At 34.2% G+C, this 12,424-nt stretch overlaps 1 protein-coding gene across 8 annotated transcripts in view; it reads right to left on the minus strand.

Annotated features, from left to right (window-relative positions):
* The window catches only part of ROCK2 (Rho associated coiled-coil containing protein kinase 2), a 199,142-nt gene that overhangs the window by 40,646 nt on the left and 146,072 nt on the right, over positions 1-12,424 (minus strand). For all 8 annotated transcript variants that reach the window (XM_056813427.1, XM_001381617.5, XM_007476249.3 and 5 more), the window contains 3 exons: positions 9,812-9,950; positions 6,180-6,271; positions 5,132-5,291 (listed from right to left, as the gene is read on the minus strand). In XM_056813427.1, the coding sequence (XP_056669405.1) occupies positions 5,132-5,291; positions 6,180-6,271; positions 9,812-9,950 (391 nt within the window). The remainder of the gene's footprint in view (positions 1-5,131; positions 5,292-6,179; positions 6,272-9,811; positions 9,951-12,424) is intronic.

Below are 12,424 nucleotides of genomic sequence, written 5' to 3' on the forward strand. Positions count from 1 at the left end.
TGATAAATGGGCAATAGCTATGAACAGGCAGTTCTCAGCCAAAGAAATCAAAACTATTAATAAGCACATGAAAAAGTGCTCTATATCTCTTATAATCAGAGAGATGCAAATCAAAACAACTCTGAGGTATCACTTCACACCTAGCAGATTGGCTAACATGACAGCTATGGAAAGTAATGAATGCTGGAGGGGGTGTGGCAAAGTGGGGACACTAATTCATTGCTGGTGGAGTTGTGAATTGATCCAACCATTCTGGAGGGCAATTTGGAACTATGCCCAAAGGGTGATAAAAGACTGTCTGCCCTTTGATCTAGCCATAGCACTGCTGGGCTTGTACCCCAAAGAGATAATAAGGAAAAAATATTGTACAAGAATATTCATAGCTGCACTCTTTGTGGTGGCCAAAAACTGGAAAACGAGGGGATGCCCTTCAATTGGGGAATGGCTGAACAAATTGTGGTATATGTTGGTGATGGAATACTATTGTGCTAAAAGGAATAATAAAGTGGAGGAATTCCATGAAGACTGGAACAACCTCCAGGAAGTGATGCAGAGCGAAAGGAGCAGAACCAGGAAAATATTGTACACAGAGACTGATACACTGTGGTATAATCAAAGGTAATGGACTTCTCCATTAGTGTCAATGCAATGTCCCTGAACAATCTGCAGGGATCTAAAAAACACTATCCACAAGCAGAAGATAAACTGTGGGAGTAAAAACACCGATGAAAAGCAACTGCTTGATTACAGGGGTTGAGGGGATATGACTGAGGAGAGACTCTAAATGAACACTCTAATGCAAATACCAACAACATGGAAATGGGTTTGAATCAAGAACACATGTGATACCCAGTGGAATTGCACGTCAGCTGTGGGAGAGGTGGTGGGAAGAGGGGAGGGAAGAAAAGAAAATGATCTTTGTTTCCAATGAATAATGTTTGGAAATGACCAAATAAAAATTAAAAAAAAAAAAAGGCAAGTTCCCATAATTTAAATACTACTAGGATGTTGCCAATATCCTTAATTACCATACCTAATGGCATTTTATCAATCTTCATCCTTCTTGATCTCTCTACTACCCTCAATACTGTTGATTATCTTTTTTCCTCTCAGATACCCCCTTCTCTTTTAGTCTTTGGGATATTGCTCATTCCTGGTCCTTATCCTACCCATATGACTGCTCCTTCTCAGTCTCTTTTATTATCATCATAGTAGGCCCACTAACTATGAATGTCTTGGACCTATTTTCTCTTTATATGCTCTCATTTGATGACTGCATCATCTAGAGGTCCAATTATCAACTCTATGCTGACTCCTAGTTTCCCTTCTCAGATTCTCCAACAACTTATTAGACATTTCAAACTGGATGTCCCAGAGGCCTTTAAAACTCAACAGGTCCAAACCATAACTCGATCTTTTTCCTAAAACTCATTGTTCTGAGTTTTCCTATTACTTTCAAAGCTATCATCTTCCATCCAGTCACCCAGACTCATAACCATGAAATCCTAACTCCTCACTGATACTCATCACATATATCCAAATGAGATGCCAAACTTGACCATTATATTTCTCTTATTTACAGATTTACCATTCTAGTTCAGGTACTTAAACATCATCTGGACTAATATGTGAAGATTGGATTTAGCTCTCCCCTGATTGTAACAATGAAGGTACTTAGCTCTTCCTTATTGTGAAGATTAAATTGTAATCTGTCTATTTTTAGATTAGAATCCCCAAGGTATAAACCCAGTACTTAAAGTAGATCTACCCAAACTAATCACAAAAAGGTATGAACACCCTTTCATACATTGAGTGAGAGGTCTGTGACCCACGTGTGAAAGAGTGGGCAGTCCTGGAGAGGAACGTTGGCTGTGATTGGTAGACATAAAATTTAGGGGAGGTGACACAAGAGAAAAAGGTCTTTAAATAGTGCAAACAGAAACACAGAGATCATCATTATCAATTACTCGAAGTTGGACTGGAGTGAAGAGAGACTCTCGGACTTGGAGCAAAAGAGACAGCCACTTGGGCTTGGAGTGGAGACACTTGGCATTGGAACTGGACTCCTGGAGGAGCTTGTGCAGGAGACCTCAGACTACTTTCCTTTTAGACAGTCATGGTGGTGAGTGTAAATACTGACTTAGTTCCTTGCCTTTTCTGAAGGTGTGAACCTAGAGAACTAGAGAAAGGCCCATCGTCTTGAGACTCCTTTCCCCTGACTGGTGTCTTAGAATTTCTAACTGGTTCAGAGGAAGCTGGAGCTCTCTCTCTCTCTCCCCTTCTCCCTCTTCCTTAAATATCTTTCTTCTACTGTAAAAACAAACTACCATAAATCCCATTTTACTTTAGTAATTCATTTTGGAATTTAGAAATTAAATCCCTGGTGACCAACAATTAAATATTCAGTCCAACTATAAAATTAACAAATGTAAGAGCCAGCCTTAAGCCTCTCTTGACTCAAATCTCTCACATGGCTACTAAAATGTATTTCCTACAGTCTAAACATTTTACCCCATCTACTCAACAAACTTTAGTGGTTTAATATTATCTCTAGGATAACATATAAACTCCTCTCTATGGCATTTAAAGCTCTTCACAAATTGGTTCCTTTTTGTCTCTTTAGTTTTCTTACACTTTACTCCTTTTTCCTCACTTTGTGATTCAGTCATCCTAGACTACTAGCTTTTCTGAAGCTACATGAAATCCTATTTCCCATTTCCCTTTCCATACTTTGTAACTTGTTGTACTCCGGGCCTTGAATGCACTCCTTCCTTCCTCACCTTTGCCTCATGGATTCCTTAGTTTTCTTCTAGACTTAGTTCAAGTACCACCTTCTTCATAAAGTCTTTATTCAACCAATAGTTATGAATGCAATCTTTCCAAAACTTGCTTATAGTCACTCTGCATAAGATATATACACAATGGCTCCCCCATTAAAATGTAAGTATTTAGAGGTGAAAAAGCTTCATTTTTGTCTCTGTATCCACAGTGCTTAGCACGCTGCTTGGAATATATCAAGCATTCAATGTGTTGATTCACTGATTGATGTTCTGTGGGCATCTCAAATTCACTGTGCCCAAAATAGAACTCAATTACTGTCCCTTAAGTCTTTCTATCCTGATTGTCCTAATAGGATTTAATTGAATAACTCAAATTTAATACTTTCTATAAAGGCACTACCATTCCTCCAGTTATTCAGGCTCATACCTAGGAATCATCCTCTACTCTTCACCTTCACTTACTCCTATAGCTATAGGTGTTAACTAGTGGATTACATCTCCTCACAATCGCCTCCTCTCTTCACATAACCACTCTCTCATTTGAGCAACTACAATAGCCTCCAAATTAAGTGACCTCCATATTCATCCCTATAGTTTCTCTTCTATGCACTGATGAAGTTATCTTTCTAAAGCACATTATACAACCATATTACTTACTCAACAATCACAAGATTTTACAAAGTGCCTACTACTTTCCAAGCATAGTTCTAGGTTCTAGGAATACAACAACAAAAATGAAAATTTTCCGTTCCCACAAAAGGAAGTCTATTGTCTTCTTTTAAGTCCCAACTAAAAGCTAGGATAAAAATCTTCTTTGGGAAGACATCTTCCACAGAAAACCTTTCTCAACACTTCTTAATTCTAGTGCCTGTCTCTCTAAATTATTTTCTATTTATTCTTTATATACCTTGTTTGTACCTATTTGTTTGCACATTATTTTCCCATTATATTGTGAGTTCCCATAGAACTTCTTTTTGTATTCCCAGAGCTTTGTGTTCCCACAGTGTCTGGCATATAGTAGGCACTTAATAAATGTTCATTGATTAACTGATCATCCTAAATGATTATCTCCTCTTTTATTGCCTTTACTGCTAAACACAATGGAAGATAGTCTAAATTAATGATATCTATTTCCTTTCTACTCACTTATATCTTAATTTTTTACGATCTGGATTCCCATCTTTAATTTTTTTTTTAAACCCTTACCTTCCATCTTGGAGTCAATACTGTGTATTGGTTCCAAGGCAGAAGAGTGGTAAGGGCTAGGCAATGGGGGTCAAGTGACTTGCCCAGGGACACACAGCTGGGAACTGTCTGAGATTTAAATTTTTTTGTTTAACTGAATCTATTCTTTCCAAAATAACCACTGGTCTTCTATCATAAAAATTAAAAAAAAAAATTCTTCTAGTCATTGAGCAGGAATGGACTTTTTATGCCCAGTGCCCAGGTACACTGCCTTAAATAAAGTAGGCACTTAAAAAAAAAAACTAACCTTTGAGATGATCTGGTTTTAATCATTAAGTATAATAAATGAAAAGGATATCCCTTGCCTAGTCTATCCTACACATCACTGCTAAAATAATCTTTCTAAAGAACATGTTCCTTCTCTATTTAGAAATTATTCAGAATATGTATTTAGAAGCCATAGCTTGATATTCAAAGCTCTTCATAAGGTAGTATCAATATCCCTTTTCCACTATGGTGGAAAAAAATCCCCTTAAAATTTTCCCTTCTTATATTCTTCATTCTACCCAAATTTCTATAAAAGTTCTACCTTCATATTTCTGTTCACACCATTCCTTTGACTTAGAATACCAATTCCCCTAAATGCTACTTGTATTTCAAGGCCTAATTCAAATTCCATCTTCATGAAGACCAACCCCTCCAACCCCCCTCCTCCCCCCCGCTCTGTTTCTAATCAGATCTCTCAAACTGCATTGCACTAAGACTATTTTGTTTTATGGTTAACTTATACACTTGTCTTATTTCACCTACTCTACTGCTCCTTGAGGAGCCCAGGGTTTATCTTTTGCCTCTGTATGCTACAGAACACCTAGTAGAGCCCTGGACTTAACGTATATATTTGTTCAATGAATGACTCATAAAGAAAATAGTAAAAGTGAGTGAACAAGATTATTTTGTATAAGCTGTGCAGAAAAAGAACAAAAGATCTTTCACTACATATTATGTTAGAAATCTCTAGGATTAAAAATATTTTAAAATACTTCAATGCTATAAAATTATTTCATATTCTAAACCCAAACAATATAAACTGAAATCTGCTACACATTTAAAAGATAAAGAAAATTTTAGTAAGTTAAAGAAAACATTATTTTCAATAAAGCACATACAAATTTTCTCTATAGTAGGTAAAACCTATAAAAGGCAGCTGGTTTCCCACAAAGGCTTTAGGAATTGGAAAGGTTTCCACATCTCCTTTATCATCTTCAATGTCATCAAAATTGCTGCTATCTATGTCACTGCTGAGTTCAGGTACTACTGGAGCTGCGGCTATAAGGATAAAACAAAATACTTATTTCAGTACTTCTCAAAATGCAAAATGGAAGCATTTTTTGATAAATTTGGCAACATCACATAATACATATTTTAAAGTATATATTCTTATTATGATATACATTTGTATTTCAAAGAACACCGAAAGGCTTGCAACATCATATCTGCTTTTAAAAAGTAGGAACCAAGAGAGACACCAATAAACAAACCAATTTATCTGAGACTAAAAAAAGGAAATAATCTAATTCTAATAAATATGTCAACTTTATCCATAAGCTAATAAACATTTTTATCATGTATTTGTTACTTTAGAGTAATAATATTAAGAAAACACTTTAGGATCAAAATCTAATGCTAAAGTAAAATATTAATTTTGCACAAACTTCAAGTCAGATCTGATATCACATAAAACTCTTTTTCTGAAGTAAACAGTTATCAAAGAATATTTCTGCAACTACTAGGGCTTTAAAAAATCTTTGCACTTCTACATTATGATTTTCTATCTATAAAAAAAGTTAATATAAAATCTGAATGACATTAAAATGAATTCACTGTGCCTAGCAATGCTTGTCACAAAGGACATTCTTTGAATAAATAATAAGTGACTAATATGTTTAATTATAGAAACTATTTTCCCTATTCTATAATAAAATTCTTGTGATTTTTTTCAACTAGGCAATTTTAAAAAGGCTTCTTTTGATATTATAGAACTATAATTCTAATAACATTTCATTGTTAAAACACTAGGAAAAAACATTTAATTATGAAAATGCTGTACAGAAAAAAGTATACACAAAATCTGAATTTAGTCTTCTTAGTACAAAATAGGTATCAACTTATAAGTTTTAAAATAATGGCATAGCATATTTGAATTTAAATACTTACTCTCTCTTATGTTATCCCAATTCCATTGATCACTTTTAAAGAAAGAATGCTGTTTGATTTCTTCTACCCCATTTCTCCCAAGTCGCACCTCCCTAAACATACCAATTAATTTAAAGTTACATTATGAAAAGGGAAAAAAAAAGTCTCTGGAACTTTTCAAATAAAAATAGAATCTTTTCTGCAATAATCTAAAACCTCTTCAATTATTGAATCCAAAAGAGAGCTGGAAAAGAGTTAGGAACAAATTTTATAAAAGTTACTTTATCAGCACTGGAAAGATGCAACAAAATGGCTGGAAGGCTGAATGTGCCACGTGAGGAAAACATTCTTCCATCTCAGTTTAGTGTAGAAAGAGAGCACACACAGTACAGAGCTTTTAAATAAAAAAAATTAAACCATAAACTTAGAGACTGCCAAACCACATGACAAACTGTAAAATGTACACGAAGGGGGTGGGGAGAGTATCTGGCTAAGGACACAGAAGAGTTATTCAAATTTTTTCTGATATTTATATTTTTAAAAGCTCCACCACCCTTTCTGCTCAAAAAAGGACTCTCTCAGTATTTTTGCCAAAATGTTTGAAGTAATAAAAAAAAAAACAGAAAAATACATATGACTTTGTCTTCAATTTATATGTAAGAGCTATGGCTCTGCGCATTCTACATAAATAAATAATGCAAATAATTTCATTCTTCCTTGTTGCTTTAAATGCCAAAGTTGTAATCATGCAGGTATAAAGAGTGCCTGTTTTTAATAAATTCCCAAAGTTATGTTTAATATAAATAGGAAAACCTGTACACATTTGGGGGAAGTGCTCCTGGCCATATTTATGGCATTAAACTCTACTTAAGTATCTCTTCTCTAACCACTCATCATTCTTTCAACTACAAAAGTGGGGGAAAAGCTACTAAAACAGTACTTTATGAATCAATTCCTTTCCTTGATGCAAGGATAGAATCAGCATGTTTATACAATCCATTTTTTGCAACAGTTCATACTTCATCATATATATATATTTTAAAACAGAGGGCATTTTAACTTCCTCCATTAAAAAGAAAACTGAAAGATTAAATAGAGGTGGAAGATTACAGGGACACAATACCAAGTATAGACACAAGCATTGTTAGTTGTTTTTGCTTTACTATTTTTTTTTCCTTACAAGGGAGAGAGCTCATTGGGCAAGTGAGGGAAGGTATATACAGAAATGACTGATTTGAAAGCAAAAGGTATCCATAAAAATGTTCTTCCCCAAAAAAGATACTATTCTACAGGAAAAGCATCAGTCATAAGTTTACAACAGGTAAGCTTGCTTATCAGTATTGAAAATTTAATGATTTCTCCCAAACATGGTGAATATTCTTTAGACTTCTCCATTTAAGTTACCAGTTTAAATTTAACAAAATTATATACGGGAAGGGGAGTAGAGGTGAATAAAGTGGGAGTCAAAGATAAAAATATAAATCATTTAATGTCAAAATTCCTATGGTCCCCTCCTCCAGAGAAACCCAGTAGCAAATTTGCTTTCTTCTTGGTAAGGAAAACAAAGAGATAGCCTGTGGGTGTCAGATGAGGCATGAATCATCAGATTAGTGAGTCCTTTTATTTTGTTTAACTGTACTTCTTTCTTAAAGGGAGGTTTCATTGGGAAGTAGCCATAATATTAAAAAAGCATCAATAAAACATTTATATTGCATATATAGAATTGTATGTGCCTTTAATAATATAAGCAACAAAAATTAAGACCCTGTCCAAATAACTACTAGGCCATTTCCTTACTAAGAGGAGAAAAAAAATAGATATATGGCATCTATGGATTATTTACAAAGCTGATTTTACCTAATTTAATTTATAAGTAGGTGTTAAATGGAGCCTCAAAAGATTTCAGAGCAGGAAGAGACGATAAAGAACATATAGATTGTAAGGTACTTTAGAAGTCACCTAATCCAATGACTTCATTTGACTAATGACAATATTCTGGCCCAGAGAGATGAATTACTCTGATACAAGGTCCTCAGACTGCAAATGCAGTGCTTATTCCTCTAAATTATATTAACTGTTTCTCATAAAACCTTTACTAGAATTGTTAAAATAGCAACAATGAACTATTTAAATTTCATTTTATTTTTCTCAATTTAGCTCTATTATAATTTATCTTCTTGGTTTTGATTAAATCTAAAATTCAGCTACTAAGAAAATCCTTTCAAATATAAAGACTACCTATTTTCCCAAAGGGAAAAGCATTAAATAGGCAATAAATGCATGGAATAAAGAATTACCAAACCATAGAATTTTATATATAAAAAAGATTAAGACCAAGTCTTTAATTTTACAGAGGAAGAAACTGAAGGTTTTTTTGTTGTTGTTTTTTAAAAAAAGCATTCTAAAGACAAAGAGGAATGCTTTTAAAGTTTGGGTCAGTAAGGGAATTTTGCTACACGAACAGCTTCCTTCAATTAAGAAGGTACAATTTAAAGGAGGCCAAAGTACTCAGAATTTAAAAAAAACGAATTATATTCAGAATGCATTATATAATTAGTTTTTCAGAAGGCTTACATTCCTCATCTGTTTAGATCAATTTAAAAAGAATAATAAACCCTTACCTTCTGTCTCAGAATCAATACTAAGTATTGGTTCCAAAGCAAAAGAATGGTAAAGTCTAGGCAACTGGTCACATAGCTGGGGAAATATATGAGGCCAGATTTGACACCAGGACCTCCCATCTTTAAGTCTGATGGCTCTCTATCTACTCAGTCACCTAGCTGAACCTGCTCAGGTTAATTTTAAAATAAATTTCATTTAGTCAAACTAAAAGGCATGATTCATTAGTATTCAAACCAGTTGGAAAAGGCTAACAGTATTTTAAAAATAATTTGGATTACTCTCAAAAACCAGAGGCAACATTTCCATTTGCAGAACAAAAGGTTTGCCAAAAACTTTGTCATCTTATTTGATCTTTACAACAAACTGGTATGTTACTATCGTTCCCATTTTACAGATGAAGAAACAAACGGAGGAAGAATCACTTTAGATACTAGTGTGTCCTACTTCCTAAACTACCTTTTAAAATTTACTCACCTTATATTTATTATGCATATCCTTTTTTTTTTTCCTAAAAAGAAATCTATCAGTGCAAGGTCAACAACTGCTATATAGGCCATAACTCAGAGTGCTGCCTGGTGTCAAGTGAAGAGATACTGAAAAGGTCAGCAATCTGCCGCAGCCCAATCCTATAGTTAAGCATGTGCCATAACTAAGATCTAATCCCTTGTCTTGACTCCAAAGAAGGTTTTCTACCCACTACATTCATTCATATTGTCTTCTAATAATGAAATGTACAAATACTACAAATAAAATTTTAAAAGCACTGAGCACCTAGATTTCAGCCCTATGTCTTATTATATATGTCTTATATAATATACGATGTAGAGGAATTCAGTTCTTCTTTTGGGTCTCAACTTCCTTTTTTATAAAAATAGGGAGTTATACTAGATTACCTGTGAAGTCTCTCCCAACTGTAATGTATTATGATTAGTTATTACTTTTTTACAGGTTATTAATTGGGAACTGACTACTATTAATTTATGACAAATTTTAAAGAATGTATTTGCAAAGAAATTTAAATGTACACCTACCTGTCAGTTAAGAAGGCACATATGAGATTCTTTGCATGCTTCGATATTTCTGCATCTTCTGGGAAATTTAATGAATTTTTATGATCCATAATTTTACTGTATGTTCCCACAAGTGAATCTGCATAAAAAGGAGTATCTCCTAAAATTCAAAATAAAAAAATAGTGTAAACTGATTAGAAATATATGAAAGCAAACAAATGCTGGGTGCACAATTCAAACACTTATTTCTCATATGGATATGGGTAATGATGATCTAAAAGCTAAAGTGCCAGCTAAAGAAAAAAACCCAATTTGATGAATATTATTCATGAGGTCAAATTAAACTCTGTTCAATTCTTACCAAGTCTTCATTTTAAAAAAATGTCAAGAATTTTAATAGCCAAAAAATATTCTGAGCTCATGAAGCAAACTAGTTCTTCTTTGCATAAGCTTCTGTCTCTGTCCTATTACATTCTAACTTTCCTTCTCTGAGTTTTGGGGATATAACATATGGGCTTTTTTAAGGATTCACCTTCAAAGTGCTCAAACTAATAGCTCTTCTCCTCCCTTAAAAATGAACTGAATCTTTTGTTCTATGAATGTTCTTGGGGGTAATCCTGCTAGTCCTGAATTAAACTAACTCCTCGTATCAGCTAAGTAGTGACCCCTATCTACCACCACAACCCCATCCTGCCTACCCTATGCCCCACACCCCCGCCCAAAAAAAGAAGAAGGATGTAGGTAACTTTTTAGAGACAGAAGAAAAACATTCTTAAGAGTTTGTACAGAAATATAATGTATAAATATAATTTACTGCTTATAGTAGTAGATACTTCTTAAAGAGATCCCAAAAGTAGCAACCTAAATCCAAGAAACTGAATGAGAAACAAACCAATCTCAGAAATATAGACAACTATTCACTAAAGTAAATTAATTCGGCAAAATATGGCATGTCCTAATAAGTAAGTTTGTGGGGAAATTATGAGAAAGAGTAGATATATTATGTCTTAAAGTGAAAAAGAAAGATAGCTGCTTCTCCAAATAAGTTAAATTGCCACTTCCAAATCATACTATCTTTTTCCATTTCTAGAAATAGAATATGGATATAGTGATATATTTCAAAAGGGTATTAGATTCACTCTAATGCACCATCAGATAAAAGTGGTAAGAGAGAGAGCCAGTTAGTTACCTCTTGGAAAAGAGAGTATAATAAAGAGAATGAATATGAAGAGCATAAAACAAAGCCCTCAAATGAAGTTGTAGGCCATTCTCTGCCTAGGTCACACTGATATCTGAGAAGAAAGGTAAAAAGATCTATCTTGCATACCAACAGTAATCTGAGAGATCAAAGAAAATAACCTGCACCTGAGGAAGGCACTTCAAACCAGGAAGAACAAAACCCTATTACTCCTATTATCTACTCATTCCAAATCCCTGATAACTGTTATAACAATGATTTCTACTTCTTATTTTTTTAGTCCCTTTCCCAGCTACTAAGTTCCCCAAATTAAGCATCATACAAGTTTTGTCACATTTTCATTATGAGAAGTTATCCTGATAAAGCCATCTAAGTAAGTCTCTGATGTCTCTGACATCCTTAGCCAGATTTTTTAGAAGCAATGTATTTAAGAAAAGGGAAATGAATGAATAAAGCATTTATTGTGTGCTTACTATATGAGAAGCATAATGTTAAGAACTGAAGATACAAATAGAAAATATAAGAGATTCTACTTTCAGGGAGCTCCCATTCTATTGTGGGAGAAAACACATAAGGAAAGTTTCAGCTGTAATTAAAATGGAAGGTCCCATGATATTCAGGGTACAATGGCAAATGGCATGGAGTAATGCCTCTTCTTTAAAGTAATTTCCACTGATAAAATTCATAAGTTTCTGATATTTAATCATTACACAATGCCAAGGATTTTGGTGGCAAAATTTTTCTTTTTTAGATCTTCATTAACTGACTGTAGCATGTGAAGAAGTTGACAGTCTGCATTTCCATAGGGGTTGCTTCCCAGGATGATGGCTGAGGGCACTGGGTTGGAAGCATGACTGTTTCCAAGGCTCCAGGATTCAGATTCCTAAGCTGTCTTCATCGGTGTCTGAGGGAAGATGATGATCAAGGGAGGGGTTGAGATTTGACTTGCCTGACACATGCTGCCTCCTGCCTCTCCCTCAGGGTGCTTTGTTGACTGCCCTGTGTGTGGAAATTGTGCATGTGTGGGAGGAAGGGGCACCAAGGGAGGGGAGGAGTGGAATAGGAAAGAAGAAAAAGGGAGGGGAAAAAAGAGAAGTAGGGGAAGAGAAAGGGAAAAGAGACAGAGAAAAAGAAATCTCCTTAAGATTGTTCAAATCTTGATTTGGTCAGAATGAGAAATATCAATGGATCCAACTGTAAATTTTCTGCTATTAAAATGTAACTATTAAATATACCTGGTAAAGGTTGAATCTCTGATACCACAAAGATTCACTTAAAAAAAAAGTCTATTTTCCTTGGGCTTAAAAAACCAAACTGCATTACACAAATAATCTGAATGAAATCAGAAACATTTAGATAAGGTCAGTTACATATGAAGAGAAATTAATTACATTTGGCATTCAGTAATTTTAGAAAACTGAAGTATACATTTTTTT

This window comes from Monodelphis domestica, chromosome 1 (assembly GCF_027887165.1).
Source record: "Monodelphis domestica isolate mMonDom1 chromosome 1, mMonDom1.pri, whole genome shotgun sequence".
NCBI lineage: Eukaryota > Metazoa > Chordata > Mammalia > Didelphimorphia > Didelphidae > Monodelphis > Monodelphis domestica.